At 34.2% G+C, this 23,098-nt stretch overlaps 1 protein-coding gene across 2 annotated transcripts in view; it reads left to right on the top strand.

The window, feature by feature from the left end:
* The window catches only part of DDX60 (DExD/H-box helicase 60), a 114,490-nt gene that overhangs the window by 6,461 nt on the left and 84,931 nt on the right, over positions 1–23,098 (top strand). For both annotated transcript variants that reach the window (XM_032855454.1, XM_032855453.1), the window contains exons 2-8: positions 563–672; positions 810–879; positions 6,214–6,403; positions 7,716–8,057; positions 8,914–9,030; positions 16,648–16,809; positions 18,611–18,769. In XM_032855454.1, coding sequence (XP_032711345.1) covers positions 669–672; positions 810–879; positions 6,214–6,403; positions 7,716–8,057; positions 8,914–9,030; positions 16,648–16,809; positions 18,611–18,769 — 1,044 coding nt within the window. In that variant the 5' untranslated portion in view covers positions 563–668. The remainder of the gene's footprint in view (positions 1–562; positions 673–809; positions 880–6,213; positions 6,404–7,715; positions 8,058–8,913; positions 9,031–16,647; positions 16,810–18,610; positions 18,770–23,098) is intronic.

Raw genomic sequence — 23,098 nt, 5'->3', positions numbered from 1 at the left:
TAATCTTTCAAAATGTAAAGCCATCATAACACTACCTGCTTAAAATCCATTAGTGGATTTTAAGATGAAAACGTGCCCTCAAAGGCTCTGCATGCTCTTCTCTTTCTGGAACCCTGTAGCACAGCTAGCTTTTCCATCACCCTCTCCATTTCAGCCTTGCTGGCTTCTATTTTGGATCTAGTACCACCCACATTCCTTCATGCTCTAAGACTTTTGTACATAGTGTTTGGATATGCCCTCTGCCTGGAATGCTACTCTTCCCTACTCATTTGTTTAATTAATTCTTGTTTCATTTTTCAAAAATCAGCTCAAGCATTACTTAGGGAAGCTTCCTCTATTCTCTTTGACTTTGACACATTTGTAATTTTCCACTGTTTATGTAATTATCCATTAATATTCATCTTTCCTGATGGACTTTAAGCTCCATGAGAACTGACAGCATGTTGCCTTTTGTTCATTTTTGTATTCTCACTGCCTGATGTTTTGCTTAACATACAGTAGTTATTCAATACTATTTGTTGATGGAATAAATGAATTTCTAATTTTTCTTCTTTCTTTGCAGGTCTGTCATTTTCATTAATAACTGCTGCTTAGATGTACCAAAGTAAAGGATATTTGCTATATTTAATATTTTCCATTTCCAGTTCAAGGCCCAGGTAGCAGCAACAATGGGTAATTTTCAATTGAAAGTTTTTATAAATTATAAAGTAATGATTCTTTAAGCTATACAGATTTATTTTTTTACAGATTTAATAGAATTGAAATAACTGTTATTTCTTTTTCAAATAATAAGCAATCTTTTTTTACAGGCTTAGAAGAACACATGATGTTTTTAGAGAGACTGTCACAGCTAATTTTGAGTGCAGTACCAAAAGCTGAGTGAGTATTATAAGAAATAAAGAGATGTACAATTTAACATATTTCCTATTGTCTATTTGACATTAAAGTAATGTCTGTCTAAAAAAAGTAATGCCTGGTTCCATCAAGATGGCAGAGGAGTAGAGGACTCCATTTCAACCAGCCCCCTGAATTTAGCTAGATATCTACCAGGGTACTCTGAATACCACATGAAATCAGCCTGAGATTTAAGATTATACACATCTGGATCTCTATGGGGGCAGAGGATCATGTTAAGAGGCAAAAGACATAGTTGGGATTGCACAGACAGGTACTGGAGGATAAACAGAAGGGGGAGGGAGCTACCAGAAGCCAGCCATTGTAAAGTAATACCCCAAAGGGAAAGTGCCCTGCACTTGGGGACCAGCGATAACTTGGAGACTGGTGGCTATGAGAGGGAAGGGACTAATAACAGTATTCAAACAGAACAAAGGGGCTTAAGGGATAATTGCTGGGACTGGTTGACCACAGGTGCGGACCTAAGCTCATGGTCCCGGGACTGGCTGCAGCGGCTGCCCACCCATGCCTAAGAGGACCCAGCTTGGATTGGAGGCCACAGTCCCAGGAGCAGCAGTCACCAGGGCTGGGCTTGCCTGGACAAGTATTGCTCACAGTTTTGGTCCACAGAGGCGTAGAGACAAGTGGGGACCTCAGTCGACAATTGGGAGGGTTGCTGGGGATGCTCATCGCCTGTGGGAGGCTGTGGTATTCAGTGGTGCTTCTAGAGGGGGAGTCTGTGTGTTGTGGAAGATTCAGAGAGGAACAGACTGTGTGGTTTCTCTCTGAGGCCAAAGTCAGGGTGTGGACAGTTTACTTTGCTCTGACCCACAAAAAGGTACAAAAAACTGCCAGAGAACAAAAGCCTCCAGATTTAAGAAAGCCCGAAAAACAGATTTCCATGGAGCCCAGCCCCTTGATAGTGGGCAGGGCAACTCTGCCCAAGCAGGATTGACTGAAAAACAATGCAGCAGGCCCCTCTCCCAGAAGACAAGCTGAAAGAATAAGAGGACAACCACCACAGGGTCCCCATAAAACTGTAAAACCTGGACACCAGGGTAAAGCAGTATATCAAACTCCTGGTATTGTCCCACAGACTGTATATTGCTTAGATACAACTTTTCTCTCTCTCTCTCTCTTTTTAATTCTTTCTAATGACTCTTGGTGTTTTTTGTTGTTGTTGTTTTGTTTTGTTTTAACCTTCTTATCATTTCAACTAGATGTTTAATACAACATATTCCATAGTAAAACTTAAACTTTTTCATGCATATGCTTTTTTCTTTTTTAAATATATATAGATATAAGCTTCACTGTAGTCCTTTTCTCCTTTATTCAATACCATATATATATGTATATATATATATATATATACATATATATATATATATATACCGTGTGTGTGTGTGTGTGTGTGTGTGTATGCCAGTTTTAATTTCCCTGTATCTCTGGGAAGTAGAGTTCTCTAACAGAGAACTCAAAATACACCCAGGAAGAACTGAAATACCTTTCCTAGCCCACACTGAGGGATTATAACCACCTTCCCCTCACTCCCATTGTTTTATTTTGGATGCCTTTTCTTTCTTTCTTTCTTTCTTTCTTTCTTTCTTTCTTTCTTTCTTTCTTTCTCTTTCTTTCTTTCTTTCTTTCTTTCTTTCTTTCTTTTTTGGTTGGTCTTTGTTTTTGTACTTTATAAATCTTACTCTTGGGGCTCATTTTGGCTGTTTTTTGTTTGTTTGTTTGTTTGTTTCTTTTTGGTGGTGACCAATAGCTCTGAACCTTCCTAGGAAGCACCTTGCCTAGATAGTGGTTGATATTTTTGGCTTTACACCCCCTCAACCACAACTCAACAGAATGACTAGGAGGAGGAACTCCCGACAAAGAAAAGACCCAGAGACAATGGCCTCTCCCACAGATCTAATGGATATGGATCTAAGCAAGCTGTCAGAAATAGATTTCAGGGTAGCCTATGAAGACAATAGTCAGGCTGGAGAAAACTACCAAGCCTGAAACAGGAAGGAATCAACAACATGAATAGACCCATAACCAGTAACAAGATTGAAGCAGTGATTAAAAAAAAACCTCCCCAAAAAATAAGAGTCCAGGGCCTGATGGATTCCCTGGGGAATTCTACCAAACTTTCAAAGAAGAAATAACACCTATTCTCCTGAAGGTGTTTCAAAAAATAGAAACAGAAGGAAAACTTCCAGACTATTTCTATAAAGCCAGCATTACCTTGATCCCCAAACCAGGCAAAGACCCTATCAAAAAGCAGAATTTCAGACCAATATCCCTGATGAATGTGGACACCAAGATTCTTGACAAGATCTTAGCTAATAGGATCCAACAGTATTTTAAAAGGATTATCTGTCATGACCAGGTGGGATTTATCCCTGAAATGCAAGGTTTGTTCAACATCCGCAAATCAATCAAAGTGACAGAACATATAAAGAAGAGATAAGAACCACATTGTCCTCTCAATTGATGCAGAAAAAGCATTTGACAAAATACAGCATCTGTTCCTGATTAAAACTCTTCAGAGTATAGAGATAGAAGAAACATTCCTCAACTTCATAAAATCCGTCTATGAAAACCCCCAGTGAGTATCTTTCTCAATGGGGAAAAGCTGAGAGTCTTTCCACTGAGATCAGGAACACAAGGATGCCCACTCTCACCACTTTGTTCAACATAGTACTAGAAGTCCTAGCAACAACAATCAGACAACAAAAAGAAATAAAAGGTATTCAAATCGACAAAGAAGTCAATCTCTCTCTCTTCGCAGATGACATGATACTCTATGGAAAACCCAAAAGACTCCACCCCCAAATTACTAGAACTCATACAGCAATTCAGTAATGTGGCAGAATACAAAATCTAGTGCATAGAAATCAGTTTCCTTCTTATACACTAGCAAAGTAACTGTGGAAAGAGAAGTCAGAGAATCATTTCCATTTACAATAGCACCCAAAACCATAAGATACCTGGAATAACCTAACTGAAGAGGCAAAGGATCTATACTCTAGGAACTACAAAACAGTCATGAAAGAAATTGGAGAAGACACAAAAAGATGGAGAAACATTGCATGCTCATGGATCAAAAGAATAAAAATTGTTAAAATGTTTGTGCTGCCCAGAGCAATATATACTTTCAATGCCATCCTGATCAAAATACCAATGGCATTTTTCAAAGTGCTGGAACAAACTATCCTAAAATTTGTATGGGACCAGAAAAGACCCCAGGTTGCCAAAGAAATGTTGAAAAAGAAAAATAAAGCTGGGGCCATCACATTGCCTGATTTCGAGCTATATATACACAGCTATATTACAAAATAGCATGGTACTGAAAAAAAAAAAAACAAAACAAACCAGACACATAGACCAATGGAACAAAATAGAGAGCCCAGATATGGACCCTCAACTCTATGGTCAACTAATTTTCAACAAAGCAGGAAAAAATATTCAATGGAAAAAAGACAGTCTCTTCAATAAATGGTGCTGGGAAAATTGGACAGCTGTATACAGAAGAATGAAACCCGACCAATCTCTTACACCATACACAAAGATAAACTCAAAATGGATTAAAGATGTGAGACAGGAATCCCTCAGAGTCCTAGAGGAGAATGTAGGCAGGAATCTCTTCTACAGCAGTCACAGCAACTCCTTTCAAAACACATCTCCAAAGGCAAAGGGAAACAAAAGCAAATACGAACTTTTGGGACTTCATCAATATAAAAATCTTCTGCACAGCAAAGGAAACAGTCAACAAATCAAAGAGGTAACCCCAAGAATGGGAGAAGGTATTTACAAATGACATATTAGACAAAGGGCTGATATCCAAGATCTATAAAGAACTTCTCAAACTCAACATCCAAAAAGCAAATAATCAAGTCAAAAAATGGGTAGAAGATATGAAGAGACACTTCTCCTAAGAAGAACTACAAGTGGCTAACAGACATATGAAAAAGTGTCTGTTAAATGAAACACTAAAAAGTTCATTATCATTAGCCATCAGGGAGATTTAAATCAAAACCACATTGAGATACTATCTTACACCAGTTAGAATGGCAAAAATTGATAAGGCAAGAAAGGACAAATGTTGGAGAAGTTGTGGAGAAAGAGGAACCCCCTTACACTGTTGGTGGGAATGCAAGTTGGTGCAGCCACTTTGGAAAACAGTGTGGAGATTCCTCAAAAAATTAAAAATTGAACAACCCTATGACCCAGCAATTACACTACTGGGTATTTACCCCAAAGACACAGATGTAGTGAAAAGAAGGGCCATATGCACCCCAATGTTCATAGCAGCAATGTCCACAGTAGCCAAACTGTAGAAAGAGCTGCGATGCCCTTTAACAGATGAATGGATAAAGACGATGTGGTTCATACACACAATGAAATATTACTCAGCTATCAGAAATGATGAATACCCAACTTTTGCATCAAAATGGATGGGACTAGAGGAGATTATGCTAAGTGAAATAAGTCAAGCAGAGAAAGTCAGTTATCATATGGCTTCACTTGTGGGACATAAAGAATAACATGGAGGACATTAGGAGAAGGAAGGGAAAAATGAACGGGGAGAAATCGGAGTGGGAGATGAACCATGAAAGACTATGGAACCTGAGAAAAAATCTGAGGCTTTTAGAAGGGAGGGGAGTGGGGGAATGGGTGAGTCTGGTGATGGGTATTAAGGAGGGCATGCATTGCTTGGAGTGCTGAGTGTTATATGCAAACAATGAATCATGGAACACCACATCAAAAACTAATGGTGTACTGCATAGTAACTAACAGAGCATAATAAAAAAGTAATGCATATCTATCTCAGTATATGTCATAGTATATTTTAAATATAATGTATATACATATTTATATGATTAATAGAACTTTGAGAGCTTTTTGATGCTGAATGGACAGTTTTTTCTTGCTTTATTTGTGCACAACTGTCAATGAACTCATTGTTCTATAAAGAAATAAGATTGATTAAGTGGGAAGCATTTAATACCAGTCTATATGCAGAATAGAGGTGTTAAATTCTGATTCCAATCCAGATTTTGATACGTGATCTTACATAATTTGCTCTTATCTCTTTGAGCCTCAGTTTCTGTGTCTATAGAATGATAATGATCCTGTCTTTTCCCTATGAAGGATAGTCATGCATATGGATATATTTGAAAAGTCTTAGCATACAGCCTGACATAAAATAATTACTCCGCAAATCACTTGCCGATAATAGTGATAATGGATAATAATAACAATGCTACTGCCTTTTTCGGGCTTTATTGAGTCAATATGTAATTTTTGTTTTAACTTTTTTCATTTCAGATATTCCAGTTTATTCAATGATTTTGTTGAATCTGAATTTTTTCTGATTGATGGAGATTCATTACTTACTACATGCATATGTGAGAAATCATTAAAGCCGGGGCAGGAGCTCCACTTCTTTTATCTGGTTGAATACTATCTTATGGATCTTGCCAGTAAAGGAGGACAATTTGCCATAGTTTTCTTCAAGGTAACGTGACAGTAGAGTTCTTTACTATGATTTAAGAGCTAAAACTAAAATTCCTTACTATTTTGTAATTTTCCCCCTTATTACAAAGTTAAATATATCTAAAACAATTCAGAAAAGTTAAAGGGAACAACAGAAAAAAATACTTAAAATCTCAGTATTCAGCAATTACCATATTTAAGATTATATTTTAGTGATGCTTGGGTGACTCAGTCAGTTAAGTGACTGGCTGAGGTCATGATCCTAGGGTCCTGGGATTGAGGCCTGAGTCGGCCCCTTGCTCTTCAGGGAGCCTGCTTCTCTCTCTGCCTGTTCTTCCTGTCATTCCCTCTGCTTGTACACACTCTCTCTCTTTCTGTCAAATAAATAAATAAATCTTTTTTAAAAACGAGTATATTTTATTCTCAATAATTAAATTTCATGTAAAGACACACAGGATCATGAAGGAGGATGAGCTATCCTCTCAACCAAAACTCAGTTGATCTCTGGATTCTACTTTTCCAACTCTGAAAACTGCGTCTGTCTTCAGAACTCAGCAATTTATTTGAGCCTTGAAAATGTCAAACTCTTTAATACTGCTTTGCTTATTATTTGCCCTATAATAAATACTTCTGAGGGAATATATTTGATCTTCCTTTTCCAATTATGAATATAATTAGTAAAATATTAAGAGTTTCAAATACAGGTAGGTATAACCACTACCACCCCTTCCTTATTCTGTCCCTAAAGGTAACCACTGTGTTTCTCTTAAGGATTTTGGAGTATGTCTGTTCAGTCACTTTGCAATCTACCTTATTGCTAGATTTTTAAACATTGCTGACTTCTTGCAAGCAATGTTTTAAATAAAGAGCCAGGATTCTAGTCTAATGTTGACAGTCTGGTTAACTGTACTAATTCTGATCTGTTGAGAAAAAACTCTGCTGCTTCAGGAAGATCATTCTAAATTGGAAAAGTCCTCTCAAAGTGGTTCACCTTGGCTTCCTGTTCTGCATAATTTATATCCACCATTTGCTTTTGCATGTTTTTCTGTCCTTTTTCTTTCTGAAGTGACATTGGAGAGAAAAAGAATCAGAACACAAAGGGAAAGTAGGATAAACCTTGACTATTATGTGCCTGCTTAAAGGGGACATATGTATTTAAGTCCAAGTTGTGATTTATGGCTTGTATTTGAGAAATGACTGTCAAGGCTTAAGGTTCTATTCCCTTACTAAAGCTGAACAAAACTATGGAACACATTCCTTTAGTGAATTTAATGATATATATAAACCAATTAAATGATAATTTCAAAAGAATATACTTTATCCCATCCCCACAGGATGCTGAGTATGCATATTTCAACTTCCCAGAACTTCTTCCATTGAGAACTGCTTTAATTCTTCATCTTCAGCATAATACCACCATTGATGTTCGAACAAAATTTTCTGGATGCCTGTCACAGGAGTGGGAAACTTTCTTGGAAGACACTTACCCGTATTACCTGATAGTTGCAGATGAAGGCCTGAACCATCTACAAACATACCTTTTCAACTTTTTAATTACTCAGTCTTGGGCGATGAAGGTCAATGTTGTGCTTTCCTCAGGGCAAACATCTGATATTCTTCGACTTTATGCATATCTTATGCCAAGCGTGCATAAAAACCAAAAATTTTTCAAAGAGGTAACCGATACCTAAAGACAAATTTCTTCTAGAATTTTATAAAATTTAATGACTCCAGTCATTAAACTCTTTCCAACTCTAGTTGCCTACTGTGAGTAGGAACAGCCCTGGGATTGATTTTTATATTGGGAAGAGGTACTATAATCACTTGATCTCCTTTTATTCTAGTGGAGCAATTTCTGAATCTGAGTTTGAAGGGTGCCTTAACAAACATGCTTCCCAATCTCTCCTTAAGAAGTTTTTTTTTTTAAGTGTTAGATTTTATCTTTAGTATAATAATGTATTTCCTTGTTTATTGAAAACTCATTTTAAAGAGGTTATTTCATTTATCTCTTTACGGACGTTATGTGCTCAAAATTAAAATGTGGTGTATGTTGATAGTGGGTGTTGCTGGATGATAGGTACCTGGGGGAAGATTATGCTATTCCTTATTTATGTGTGTGTGTGTGAAATTTTTCATAATAAAATACGGTGTATTAAGTGGGCACACTCTTTGAGATGTTGGAAATGTTCTAAAATTAAATTGTAATGGTGGCTGCACAACTCTGTAACTTCACTAAAAGCCATTGAATTGTCCCCTTAAAAAGTGAGTGAATTTTATATTATGTTAATTATACTTTTCATAGAGTTGTTAAAAATGCACTAAATTCCCAGACAAAAATTAATTCAGCAAAAACAAAATTGTGCTGGTTGGCAGGCCTTAAAAGAATTGATGATCTGTAATTACATTAGTGTATTTTTTTAAACTGGGAAATACATTTTAACGATTGTATCTTCACTATATGATTATCTGTAGTTGGAAAGTGATTATATACTTTATTTATGACAATTTATCTGACTTGCCTTTCTTTTACAGAATAAAAAGAAGATTGAGAGTGCTTATAAAACCCTGATTAAACAATTGGAAGAGTATAGAATTTCAGCACTAGAATCTCTTTTTGGAAAATTAAAATGGAAAAATATGATGAAAGAGGTACTGAAACCTTAAAAAAAAAACCCTTTTTACTTGAGTTAATTTTTTGATTATGAAAAAGTTGCAGAAATAGTACTGATTTCCCATAGACTTCTCACCCAGATTCCCCTAATATTAGCATCTGATGTGACCATGGTACATTTTTCAAAACTAGGAAATGAACATCAGCATAATACTATTAACTAAGCTTCACACATTATTTGAGTTTCACTTACTTTTCCACAAATGTCCTTTTTCTGTTCCAGGATTCTGTCCAGCATCCCACATCCATTTATTTTTTACTCTCTAGTCTCTTTCAATCTGTACTAGTTTCCTTGTCTTCTGTGCTTTTGATGTTTTTGAAAGGTATTGATCAGTTATTTTTTTAATATCCCTCAATATGGGTTTGTCTGGTGTTTCTAATGACTGGGATGAAGTTATATATTTTTGGCAAGAATGCCAATGAGTTGGTATTGTGAACAATAATATGTCAAAGGGTTCATGATATTGATATGTCTTAACACTGATTAAGCTGGTGCCTTCTAGTCTTCTCCACCGTAAAGTTGCTATCTTTCCTGACTATGTAAATCCTGTTTTTTCTCAGACTTTTGCTAATTAATTTTAGAACCCATCAATGGATCTTGTCTGCAACAATTATTGCTAGGTATGTTTGCCCAATAGTTATTTTGTATTTCACTCTTTCCTTCTACTTTTCTTACTTAGAATTCTGTAAGGGAAAGCTCCTATATCTCTGCCCTTTACTTGTTTATTTACTTATATCAGCATAGACTAGTGGACATTTTACACTATGGAACAAAGTCCAATATTACAATAGTTTTGGTGCCCAAATAGTTCTAGGTTTGAATATTAGAGATTCCTTCAAGTTTGCACCTATGTTCTTTTGCATACCCCACCCCCCTTCTCATCTTTTTCTCTTCTAAAACCACTTTATTGAGGTTTGATGACATAACTTGTGGTGATGGTTACATGGCTGTATATTTATCTTCAAATTTATCAGGCCCCATCTTTTTGAGCAGTTTTACTTTTTGAAACCACAACTCGTAATTTCTCTGCTTCAACCTTGAAATCAACCACTTCTCCAAGGAGTTCTGGTTGCTTTTGTGGAAAACTATTTAGAAGCCATGATCTGGGAAATATGTTTGTTCATTTCTTTTTTATTTTTAAATTTATTTATTTGACACAGAGCACAAACAGGGGAAGCATCAGAGGGAGAGGGAGAAGCAGACTCCTCACTGAGCAGGGAGCCTGATGTGGTGCTTGATCCCAGGACTCTGGGATCATGACCTGAGCCGAAGGCAGATGCTTAACTGACTGAGTCATCCAGGTGCCCCTGTTTGTTCATTTCTACTGGGGTATCATTGCAATGAGGATTTTTCAGCAGACACAGCTAGGAAATATATGTATATATGCTAAGCCATGCATCTACACCTGTCTTTTTTTTTTTTAAGATTTTATTTATTCATTTGACAGATAGAGATCATAAGTAGGCAGAGAAGCAGGCAGAGAGAGAGGAGGAAGCAGGCTCCCCGCTGAGCAGAGAGCCCGATGCGGGGCTTGATCCCAGGACCCTGGGATCATGACCCGAGCCAAAGGCCTTAACCCACTGAGCCACCCAGGCGCCCCCACCTGTCTGTTTTTTAATCTATCATCTATCGTAAATATCACATATTTATACCAGTAACCTCTACTTTGATCCAACTTCCTATGCTTCATTTTACCCTTCCCCTTTCCTTATTTGTAATTTTTCTTCAATTTATAAGAAATTTAGCTCTCATTATGCACTATATGTATATAAAGTTGTTTTAGGATTGCTAACCATATCTTGTGAGAAACATATTTACTAAATGGTTACAGGATTTATGTGCAGTTCTTTTTATCTTTAGTCATAGAATACATAAAATGCTGCTTTCCAAAGTTATTTAGGTTAGTTCTTTTCTTGCAGGCCCTATTCAGTTTGGTTGTTATTCATTACTAATACAGTTAGGTTCATTGGTTAGTATTTGTATTTCACTTTGGGTCCCGGCCACCCATTTATAGTTTGTTTTTAATTATCTGTTTATTTTGGAGGGTATGTGAAAGGTGTAGGAAGCACACTTATGATTCTAAGAATCAGAGATATACAAAAAGATAGGTTCAAAGAAGTGATACTTTGTTCTTATCCCTCCTGCTCTGATCCCATTCTCCTCTACAGTTACCCCTTTCCTAAATACTTTCTGTAAGTGATTTGTCTCTTTAGTTTCAGGTTTATCTTTCTTGTATTATTATTGTTATTATTTTTTGTACAAAAAAGCAGATGTGTGTATTTTCTTATATCTTCTTTCTTAAATAAAGGATCATATATATAGATATTTTTCAGTACCTTTCTTTTTATACTTAACAGCAAATTTAGCAATCATTTTAAAACAATTTATAGATATCTTCTTCATTATGTTATATAGCTGCATAGCACTCCCTCATATGGATGTACTGTAATTTGTTTAACCAGTTTTCTATTATGCAATTTATACTTGCTTTTAACATTTTGCAATTATAATCAATGCTGTAATAAATAATCATTTGTAACATATGCAATTTTTTTATTATTGGAGGTATAGCTTCAGAGTAGATTTAAAAAATGGAATTGATGAGTCAAAAGATAAAGATTAACCATGAGAGACTGGACTCTGAGAAACAAACTGAGGGTTTTGGAGGGGAGGGGTGTGGGGGCTTAGGTGAGCCTGATGGTGGGTATTAAAGAGGGCACGTATTGCATGGAGCACTGGGTGTGGTGCAAAAAAGAATGAATCTTGGAACACTTAAAAAATAAAATTAAATAGAAAAAATAGGATGATAAATATATATAAAGTTAAGGTATTATCATCACTTAATAATGTTATGCTGCTGGGGCACCTGGGTGGCTCAGTGGTTTAAGCCTCTGCCTTCGGCTCGGGCATGATCCTAGGGTCCTGAGATCGAGCCCTGCTTTGGGCTCTCTGCTCAGCTGGAGCCTGCTTCCCCCTCTTTCTCTGCCTGCCTCTCTGCCTACTTGTGATCTCTCTTTCTGTATCAAACAAATAAATAAAAATCTTTAAAAAAAATAAAAAAAAATGTTATGCTGTAAACTGTTTCTTTGTTAAAAGGATTTGAAATTGTTGAGTTTTATGGAGACAATGAAAGTATTTTGAGAGTTGTAAATCTCTCTGCAAAGTAATATGACTAAGAATAATAAATAATAATAAACATAAAAAAGATAAATGTATATGTTGCTTACTTAGGTTTTGTTAATTTTCATTCTAGAAGGATTATATCATTTTTTTATCTTTCAATTTTAAGTCTTCTCTCTATATTACAGATATTAGCACTTTGTGATATATATTATGAATATTTTCTTCCAACTTGTCAGTTGGTTTTTACTTTGTTTATGATTTTTTGTTGTGTACATTTTTAAAATTTTTAATGTCAAATTTATTAATTTTTTTGTTGTGTTGTTGCCTCTAGACTTTGAGTCATAGAAAGACTTGCCCTACATACATACATGAAAGAGGATTTGCCTGTGGTTTCTTCCTATACTTAAAATTTTTAAAAACTTAGATTCTTAATCTATTCGTAATTCATTCTTATAGATAGTGTGAGGTATAGATATAATTTTTATTTTTTCAAAGGGATGCTCAGTAACATTTATTAGAAAGTCCATTTTTATCTCAGTGATTTCAGATGCAACATTTATTAAATTTCTATATGTTTTTGGAAATAAATCTGGACTTTCCACTCTGTTCCTCTGGTTTATATGCAAATTTTATACTCTTTTGATTAGAAAGACTTAACAGTATTTTTAATACTATTTCTATATAAATATAGAATATTTATATATTATATATATACTATAGTATTTTATATTTTATATATTATAGTATATATAGATATATATATTTATTATATATAAATATATAAAAATATTATATATTTTTAATACTATTATAAATACTAGTGTATTTATAATACATTAAAAATGTATGGCGGGCTCTGGGAAGGGCGGGCTCCTCTGGCAGTGGCCTGTCGGCGCCCGGCACTGACCTATCTGGGATAGGCGGGCCGCTGGAGGGGCCCCGGGCACACAGGGAAGCAGAAAACCAAACATTTCGCTGGGAAAGGACACACTCCCTGGCCTCAGGAGGAGCACAGTGAGTTCTTCTCAGAGCCACGCCGTCACAGTGCGTTCTGACCGTTCTCTCTCCATGTTTGTAAATCTGTAATATACCATTCCCTGTGTTTTTCCTGGAAGAAGAAGAAGAAAAAAAAAAGGTTTGGCAGGCCATCTTTTTTTTTTATACTTAAAAGTAGCCTTGAGAACAATACTAAAATGCTCTTAAGACAAAAACAAAACCAAAATTATATTATTATATTATATTATATATAATATTAAATATTATATAAATATATAATATTTATATATACTAATACTAATATATAATAGTATATTTAATACTATTTAATACTACCCACAATACATTTTTAATGTATTGTGTAGCTGGGTTTTCCACGTATAGTTCTTCTCTTACATTCATTTTGCATTTTTATTTTTCTATCTGAACTTTTGTTATCAACTTGTCTAAGTTAAAAAAATCTTGTTATTTTTGTTGGAGTATATTGAACTTATAAGTTAAACTGGAGAGAATTGGCATTTTTATAATGTTGACTTATTTCATGCAAGAAGAAGGGGTGTTTTTACGTTTGTTCAAATCTATTTTTGTGAGTCAAAAAATTTTCTCTTATATGTTTTGTATATTTCTTTTAAAATTTTCTCCCTAAGCATTTAATGTTTTGCTGTTATTAAGTAAATTTTGCTCTTATTCCAAGATTTTATCTACTATTGTGTTCTTTGATCCTTTGTTGTTTATACATATGAAGTCTATTGATTTTTGTGTCAATTCTTTGTGCTGATTTCTCATTGGTATTTTAATTTTTTAATTAATTATTTTTTGGGGTTATCCACATATACTATCATATAATCTGTGAACAGTGATAGTATTAAATCTTCTTTATCCATTCCTATGCCTGAAATTACCTTTTCTTGTCTAGGTGCTTTAGGTAACAAACTTGGTACAATAGTGGATAGTAGCAGATATAGTGAGCATTTTTGCCTTTTTCCTAATTTTAGTGGGAATTTCTCTAGTGTTTTGGCATATATGTTTATTCATTCTGATGTTAAGATTGTATCTCTCAACTTGGATTTTTTGAGTGTTTTTATCAGGAATGTGTATTGAAAGTATAGATACAATTATGATTTTTAAATATTAGCTTTATTAATATGGTATTTTGATATAATAGATTTTTAAATATTGAAGCAAATCTATTCCTGGAATAAATCCCATTTGATCATGTATTATTTTCTTGATGTGGTGTGGGTTCTGGTTGCTAATATTTTGTTTAGAATTTTTACATCAGTATGCGTGAGTGATGCTTTTCTATGGTTTTCTTTCTGTGCACTGTAATTATTTGGTTGTGTGTCAGTGTCATTGATGCTTCATAAAAAAAGATTAGAATATTTTCTTTTTCTTTTAAGTATTCTATGGATCACTGGGATTATGTGGTTTTTGAAGATTAAAATGGAATTTCTCTATAAAGCCATATGGAACTGGTGATTTTTTGTGGGACAGTTTCTTAATTTTCTCTATTTGTCCTATAGAAATTGGTTTATTTAAGCTTAGTAACTCCAGTGGGGTCAATTTTTATAATTAATCCTTATAAGGAAGTTATCCATTTATTTACATTTCAAATTTATTTGCATAGAAGTTTACAAAGTAGGGCATATGACTTTTTAAAAATTGTTTCTATTTTAGTAGTTATTTTTCTTTACATTTTTATTCTGCTCATTTTTTATTTCTCCCATTTATTAATGATCAAATTTGCTGGTGGATTGTTTTTTAAAGTTTTTAAAAAAATCCCTGGAATTCTGATTTATTAATTAGATGTATCTACCAATTTTCTCTTCTTAATTTTGCTAACTTTTATCTTTATTTTTCACCTCTTTTACTTCCCTTTAGTCCAGTTTGTTTTTCTTTTTTAGATTTTCTTTTTGGAGCTGAGAATTAAACTCATTTTTTTATTCTTTAATATTTATTGTTAAATATGTTTAATACAATGAATTTTGTTTTGGTCACTGCTTTAAATTTATCCCACAAATTATGATATGTAGTGTTTTTATTATCATTTTTATAAATTGTATTTGAATTTCCTTTTCACTTATGAGTAGTTTTGTAAAAAATGTTTTTAAGCTTTAGATTGAAGGGTCTTTGTGCCTTTTTTAAAGAAACTAAATTCTACCTTTATTATATTTTGATCAGAGAGCTGTTTGTAGTGTTTCTACACTATGGAAGTTACTGATGTTTTCTTTTTGACTTAACATATGACCAATTTTTATGGATGTGCTGGGGGCACTTAAGAGGAATACATATTCTGTATCACCAGAGTTTAATTCATAGGATATACACTATTGATTATTCTTTTAAGTCATCTTATTTTTTGTCTACTTGATTTATCTCATAATGAAAGTAGTGTATTAAATTCTGTTATTAATAATATGTTTATAAATATAGCTCCTTTAATCTCTTGTAATTTTTGTATCATGAAGTCAGTTTATGGCATTATATGTTGCATAATTATTCATATAAGATGAATCATTCATAAAGGTTCTTTCACCATTATGAATGGCTTTTAGAATAAAAGAGTGCTTTTCTTTTTCACATTTAGTGCCCCTTTCTTTCTTTCTTTCTTTCTTTTTTTTTTTTTAACATTTAGTGCTTTTGAACTTGAATTCTCCCTATACTGCTGTAAAAATTGCTAGCCTCTCTTCTCTCCTCCCCCACCATTTGCCTGGTATACTTTTATCCAACCCTTTATTTTTAGTCCTTCTGAGTCAACTTTATTTAAGTTGTGTTTCTTGCACACCACATGTATTTGAGTCATTGAAAATTCTTCACATATTTTATTTTTACTTGATGCATAATATTTCCCTAATGCTAAACACCTAAATTATCTGAGAATTGATTTCTAAAAATAATTCTATATGAACATCTTGGTGCATAAATCTTGGTACACAGTTTGTGTTATTTACCTAGCCTGGATACGTGGAACTTGAATAGACAGTCACAAAGTATCAATATATTTAATAGTAATCATATGTGTTGCTAAATATACCTATCTCTAGCAAAGCATAAGAGAAATGACACATCACTTGATTTCCAGTGCTGTTATCATTAGAATATTCTAATATTTATTAATTTGTAAATAAAAATATGCTATTTAATTGCTCACATATTACTAGAGAGTTCAAACATTTTTTCTATTTTGTTAATATTTATATTTCTTCTGTGAATTATCTGCTCATGTCTTATTAAAGGCCAAGATGTTTTATTATTGATTTATAATAATTTACAATAATTTACAGCTCTTTACATAGTTACATTTTAATTTTACTAAAACATGTATCTTCCCATCTTAAAATTTTATCATTTTTAACAGAAATTTTATAGTTTTATGTAGTCATACCTATCTTTGTATGATTTCTTCTAGTAAGATTACTTATGAATAAAAATATTTTTAAAATATCCTGACATTTACAGTTTTCTTTTGTCACAGGCATGTGAAACTATTTCTCGGCTTAAGCAACTCTGGCCAGAAGGATCTGACATTCGACGTGTTCTTTGTGTTACTTCATGCTCATTGTCTTTGAGAATGTACCATAACTTTTTAGAAAACAGAAAGAAGACTACGTCTGATGAGAAAACTAACATCCAAGAGGTGTGATTGTTGTAGCTTTACTGGGAGACACCATTGCTTTCCACTTTTGAAATTTTACTGATTTTCATCTACCTTTTCTTCCATTTGGTACTTTATTTATTTCCCCATTTTATATAAATTTCTCCCAAAAGATGGAAACCCTGGAATTTGCTTATCAGAAATATTTATGATGCTGTTATATGATTTAGTGTTTTACTATACAGACGTTTTCCCCAGTACACATTTAGTCAAATTTATCCAATCATCTAGAAGAAGGGGTAATAAGAAAGGAAATTAGCTCTTGATAAGAGCTTACATTATAATGTTCTGTGTTCTTTATATGCCTTGTGTCTTATATTCTCACAACAGCATTTTAAGGGAGGTATTTATTCGCATTTCACATATGGAAACACCTGAGGTTCAGAAAGTCCAGGTAACATTTTTTTTTTAAAAATTGTGTTATGTTAGTCTCCATACAGTACATCATTACTTTTTGATGTAGTGTTCCAAGATTCATTGTTTATGTATAACACCCAGTGCAATACAACACTCCATGCAATACATGCCCTCCTTAATACCCATCACCAGGGTCACTCATCCAACCCCCCGCCCCTCTAAAACCCTCAGTCTGTTTCTCAGAGTCCACAGTCACTCATGGTTCTCCAGGTAACATTCCTTAATTAAATTGTGGTGTGGAATGAGGATTGAACCTGTATCTGTCTTGTTGAAATTCCATAACACCAAACTGTCTTTAGAAAGAATATTCTTGCTGTAGTGTCTTAGTGCCATCCTAGCTGGAGGAAATATTAAAGCTCTTAACCTTCTTTATGGTTGATAGAGTTCATTAAGAATCTGTTGGTCAGTATGGGTTTGCTGGCCAGCTAAACAGTCATCCCTATATATATGTGTTCATACGCACACACATACACACACACATGTACACATACTATTTTGTTATACAATCTGACTCCTGGGGGATTCTTGCCTGAATTTTTATTAAAGTAAAATGAAGCCTTTTGTAACTTTTTGTACATTCTCAGAAATGAATAGGGTTTACTACCTTTTACCTAGCATCATTTAAATTTGGTTTTCCAATATCTACTTGAATATATTCTTTTTTTTTTGTTAATTATAGTTCTACTTGAATACATTCTTAGTAAAACATCTTTTCTGTCATTAGATATGACATTTTAAATTATTATCACAAAAATGGTACCAAACCAAGTGTTTCTTGCTGGAACTTCTAGGCATTAGACCCTATTTGGCCCTGTGGAGGCACTCCGAAATAAATCATAGTTTTGTTTCACTGACAACACTGCAAACATTTGAAGATGGCTAGGAGGTCCTTGTCCCATCATGTTAAATATGCCCATTTCTTTACCCTTTTTTAAATTGGATAATTTCTTTTAGATGTGTCCTGGTTTCTTCACTCTAATAGTATTCAGTGTAACTTTTAAAATACAATGCTTTGGACAGAATAGGACATTTAAAGCATGGCTCCATCCTTGCAAAGTCCTGTTCCCACAGGAACAGATAACTTCATTAACTGCTGGATCAGCTCATGTAAAGTTAAGCTTAACTAAAAATACTAAAAAAATTCTCTATGTAAACTAGTATTGAGCTGGCAGTTCCCCATCTCCTTACCTGACATCTGTGTTTTATATGCAGTCAAATTTATGTATGAAGAAAAAAACCTCAAAAGCCTTATTGAATAAAGAATGTAATAAAGCAAAATGTGGCTGCTGACCTTTGTGGTGTTGCCTGTGTATCATGCAATTTCATAGTCTGCTGATCTCTATTTTACCTTCTTTATTTTACTCAGGTGGAAAGTAATTGCTTAGCTCTACAAGAGATGGAAGATTTGTGTAAACTGCATTGTCTCAGTGTGGTTTTCCTACTTCACTTACCTCTTTCTCAAAGAGCCTGCACTAGATTCATCACTTCTCATTGGACTAAGAACATTCACACTTTCTTAGAAATGGTAAATATGCTCCTTATTAGTTTATTTATTTTTTTGTTTCCATTGTTTGTATAAAGAAACCACAGTCACCTTCAAAAATAGATTCATAAGGGGCACCTGGGTAGCTCAGTTGGTTAAGCATCTGACTTGGTCTTGGCTCAGGTCATGACCTCAGGGTTGTGAGTTCAAGCCTCATGTTGGGCTCCATGCTGGACAAAGAGTCTATTAAAAAAAAAAGAAAAACATTTATAAGGGGATATTGTCAACTGTTTGGAGACCTTAAAGATTTAAGGGCCTAAGTCAATTTCTTCCTGATTTCAAAAATTCTGGTAGTAATAACAAACAGCATGATATATATCCAATCTAAGAATAAAACAAAACCAAAAAACCTACTTTCCTTCTAATTGTGGTCAAGATCAGGTTTATGTGTCATTAATTATAGGAGATTTGTGACCATTTTGTTCTGCTCTTGAGAGAAATTGAAGGTATAAATATATTGGTTATTTTTGTCCATTATAGATGTTAGAGAAAATTTGTAGACTTTAGGAAAATAGTAAAAACAAAAGAAATAGCCCATGACCCACTATTCAAATCAATTCATATATTACATTGGAATATATTATATTATATTATATATGAACATATATATGTAAATACTTTTCACATATTTTTAAATTTTCTTTCATACTCTTGGTTAACCTCATTTTTTAATGGCTACTATTTTTTAATGGGTATACCACAGTTTACTCACCCCTTCTTCTATTATAAGATAATAAGAGATTTTAATTGTTATATTATAAATGCTGCTATTTTCCAGGTTCTTTGAGTGTAAGACTTTTCCTTTAAGTTGGGGATATTGACTTAGACTTCATGATCAGAAGTGGGATTAGTGGATAAATTTAAACACAAAATTTTTAAAAATCTTGATACTTGCAGTCAAAATGTTCAAGGAAAGTATTTTAGAACCAATGAATTCGTACGCTAGTCCACAAATATTTATCTAATGTATGTACATTGTGAGAGCCACTGAGGATACAGTGAGAAAAATAAGAATATATTTACCCATCTCACCCCATTACTTTCATAAAGCTACATTTTGCAGGAAGACAAGTGTTAAATTTTTAAAATTATTATTAAGGAGGAATTATAAGATACTTTAAAGTCTGATAATAAAAAGATTCGATTCAGTTAGAAAAGGATGGCTTCTTTTAAGAGATGAAGAGAAATGAAGTAATGCAAATCTTGAAGGATTTGCAAGTTGGAGAGAGGATGGATACTGGATTACAGGAGATCAAACAGCATGTGGGATCACCCTGAGAATGGCATGATCAAGGAACTGGAACACAACTTGTGTAACTGGAATAGAAAGAATATGGGAAAGTGATAAAGCTGAAGAGATGGGTAAGAGACAAATCATATAGGAAGGACAGTATAGATCCTGTAAAGAGAATGGAGATTTAACTTGATCATAAGCACAATGAGAACCAACTGAATGATTTCATGCAAATGAATGACACTTTCATTTAAAATTTTTTTTTTTCTTTGGCTTGCAATGCAGAGAGTGCATTGTAAGGCAAAACTGGATTTAGGGAAACCAGTTAGGTGACTGTTACCTCAGTTCATGTAAGTGTTAATTATATTAGGGACTAAGGAAATGGTAAGTAAGAATGAATGCCAATAGGCAATTTCAACAATTATTTAACAAGTTAACTATGGGCATGAGAGAAAGGGAGAAGTCAAGTGATTCAAATCTCTGGCTGGAGCATTTGTGGGGATGATGCCATTGTATGAAGTATAATTGTGGAGGAAGATCACAAGTTCAGTTTTGGAGATGCTGAGTTTGAGGTGCCAGTGAAATACTCAAATGGAGATATCTAGTAGGCAATTTGAAATACTGGTTGAAGCTTAACAGAGTGGAATGAATTGGGGATCAAGATTTGGAAATCACTAGGCAATGGATGTTAATTTATGCCAAGGCAGTGGATAAAATGATTTTTGGAAAGACAAGAGGGCGTAGGACAGAGACCTGAGATCCTCTAATTTAAAATGTTTAGGAATAGATTGAGATGCTGGCAAGGGACACTGAGAAGGAGCTACTTAGATAAATAGTGTTGAAAGCTTAGAGAATAGACTATTGTGAAGGTCAAAGGAACTGGGCTTTTCAAAAGGTGGGTTAATACTACCAAATGCCATGGAGAACTATAGGAGGTTGAGGACTGAAAATAGTACTTTGGGTTTAATGGCATAGGACTCACTGCTTATTGTAATTAAGAGAAATATTTAAAAATATTTTTTTAAAAAGAGAAATATTAATGGAAATGTTAGAAGCAAAAATCTATGGCAGAGTGGATTCAGTAGTGAGTGGAAGGGAGAAGATAAAGGTGAAGAGAAGTTTATATGTAAGGAGTTGAGAATAAAGAAAGTGACAGGATAAAATGTGATAGGAAGGTGGGTCAATTAGGAATGTTTTTAAAATGGCAAAGACTGAGCATGTTTAAATTAAAAGAGAGGATAGGATGAAAATCAGGGAAAGTAAGGTGAAAGGGGATGGGGTCTAGCATGTGTTCTTATACAGAGGGAGGGATATTGCCATTCTCATAGGAGAGAATAAAGAAAGAATGGTGCGGCATTGGCTGTGATGGAAATTGTAAGATAAATTTGTTTCTGTGTCTGGTTTAAGGTTCTTTATGAAGTAGGAGTCAAAGTCAAATGCTGAATGCTGTGGTGAGGAAACAAGCCCAGAAGTTTAAGAATGGTGAAATATTTTGGAAATATTTACCAAGGATCTTAGGGGTCAAACTATATTGAGGGGGGTATACTAGATATATATATATATCTAGTATAGGGGGTATATAGATATATCTATATCGAGATATATAGATATATAGATATATCGATATATATAGATATATCGATATAGATAGATATATCGATATATATAGATATATCGATATATCTATCTATATCGAGATATATCTAGATATATCTATATACCCCCATACTAGATATATCTATAGTATATCTATCTATCTATATATATATCTAGATATAGATCTATATTGATATAGGTATATCTATATACCCCCTATACTATATATATATAGGGGGTATATATAGGGGGGTAAACTATATATCACTCTGTCCTACCTAGCACTTTGGAAGCTTTATTTGAAGTTTTTGACAAAACAATTATAGTGGCATCAGTATGTTTTCTTGTATGATTTTCTTTTTCTAGTAGTCTCAACAACATGCCTATAAGCACAAGAAAGCAATTGGATGGTATGGAAAAAAGGGACATGATAATTTAGGCACAAAAAAGCTATTAGTAGATTTACATAATTTTATGGAAAAGAAAAAAGGAAAAGAGATTTTAGTATCTTCACAAGAAGATGGTAAAAATGATAGACGAGAAAACAAGGTTGCATGAGGTAAACCAAATGGACTCTATTGGATAAGGTCCTATCCAGAACTGAGGTCCTGATATGATTAATAAAGAAGTGTGAATGATCATTACACAAAGTTAGATGGATGGGTCAACAGGTGGGAGTAAGGAATTATTCATCAGGGAGTGTGGCATACACTTAATATTTTCTTGTCTGAGTCTACCACTCGCTTACTTTTCCATCTTCCTATAAATGCCTGCAACTCCACACCTGGAGGATTTATTTGCTTGATCTGAAATGCTGAAGTATTAATTCTCACGCCCTCCACCAATGACAGATGAGGAATTGGTGGATGAAGACCCCAGCTTCCTTGTATATAAGTTGAGAAATGTATTCTACACTGTCTCCTAGAATTCCCTAGTGAAATTAAGTTCCAGTTGTTCCCAGTGGTCATGGATTGGATAATGTATCCTTTATTGGTTTCTTTTCTTTCCTGTCTTACTTCTGCATTCCCTGGCTGGTGTTTCTTGTGATCACTCTGTTAGTTGAAGTTGAGTCTCAGGGAGTGCAAACCAGGACGGAGAGGGAGGGTAAGTTTTGGTGACGACAAGGTCATTGGTGTGTCCATGAGAATGTGAGATGGATAGAATGGTGGGGGGGGGTCACTGGATATAAGAAATATTGCAATAATTGTCTCCTTGGAGGTTAAAGTTATACATGGTGTTGTTAAGACAGAGGCAGAGGGGGACTGTGAGCTGGCGTGAAAAAAAAAAACATTAAGTGAGGGGAAGTGAGCAAGGAATTTGTTAAATGGGCATGTTAGGGAGGACTTCTGAATAGTACAGAGAGAAGAAAGGCAGAATTTTATAGAATAGTGTAAAAAAATAGTTTGAGATGATGAGTTGGTGAGTGATGAGGATACCACTTCTATTTCATAACCCTGAGGTAAAACTGTATGTGAAAGGGT

The sequence above is a fragment of the Lontra canadensis genome, unplaced genomic scaffold, assembly GCF_010015895.1.
Source record: "Lontra canadensis isolate GAN:19392208 unplaced genomic scaffold, GSC_riverotter_1.0 scaffold10, whole genome shotgun sequence".
NCBI lineage: Eukaryota > Metazoa > Chordata > Mammalia > Carnivora > Mustelidae > Lontra > Lontra canadensis.
This window is presented reverse-complemented; position numbering and strand designations above follow the sequence as displayed.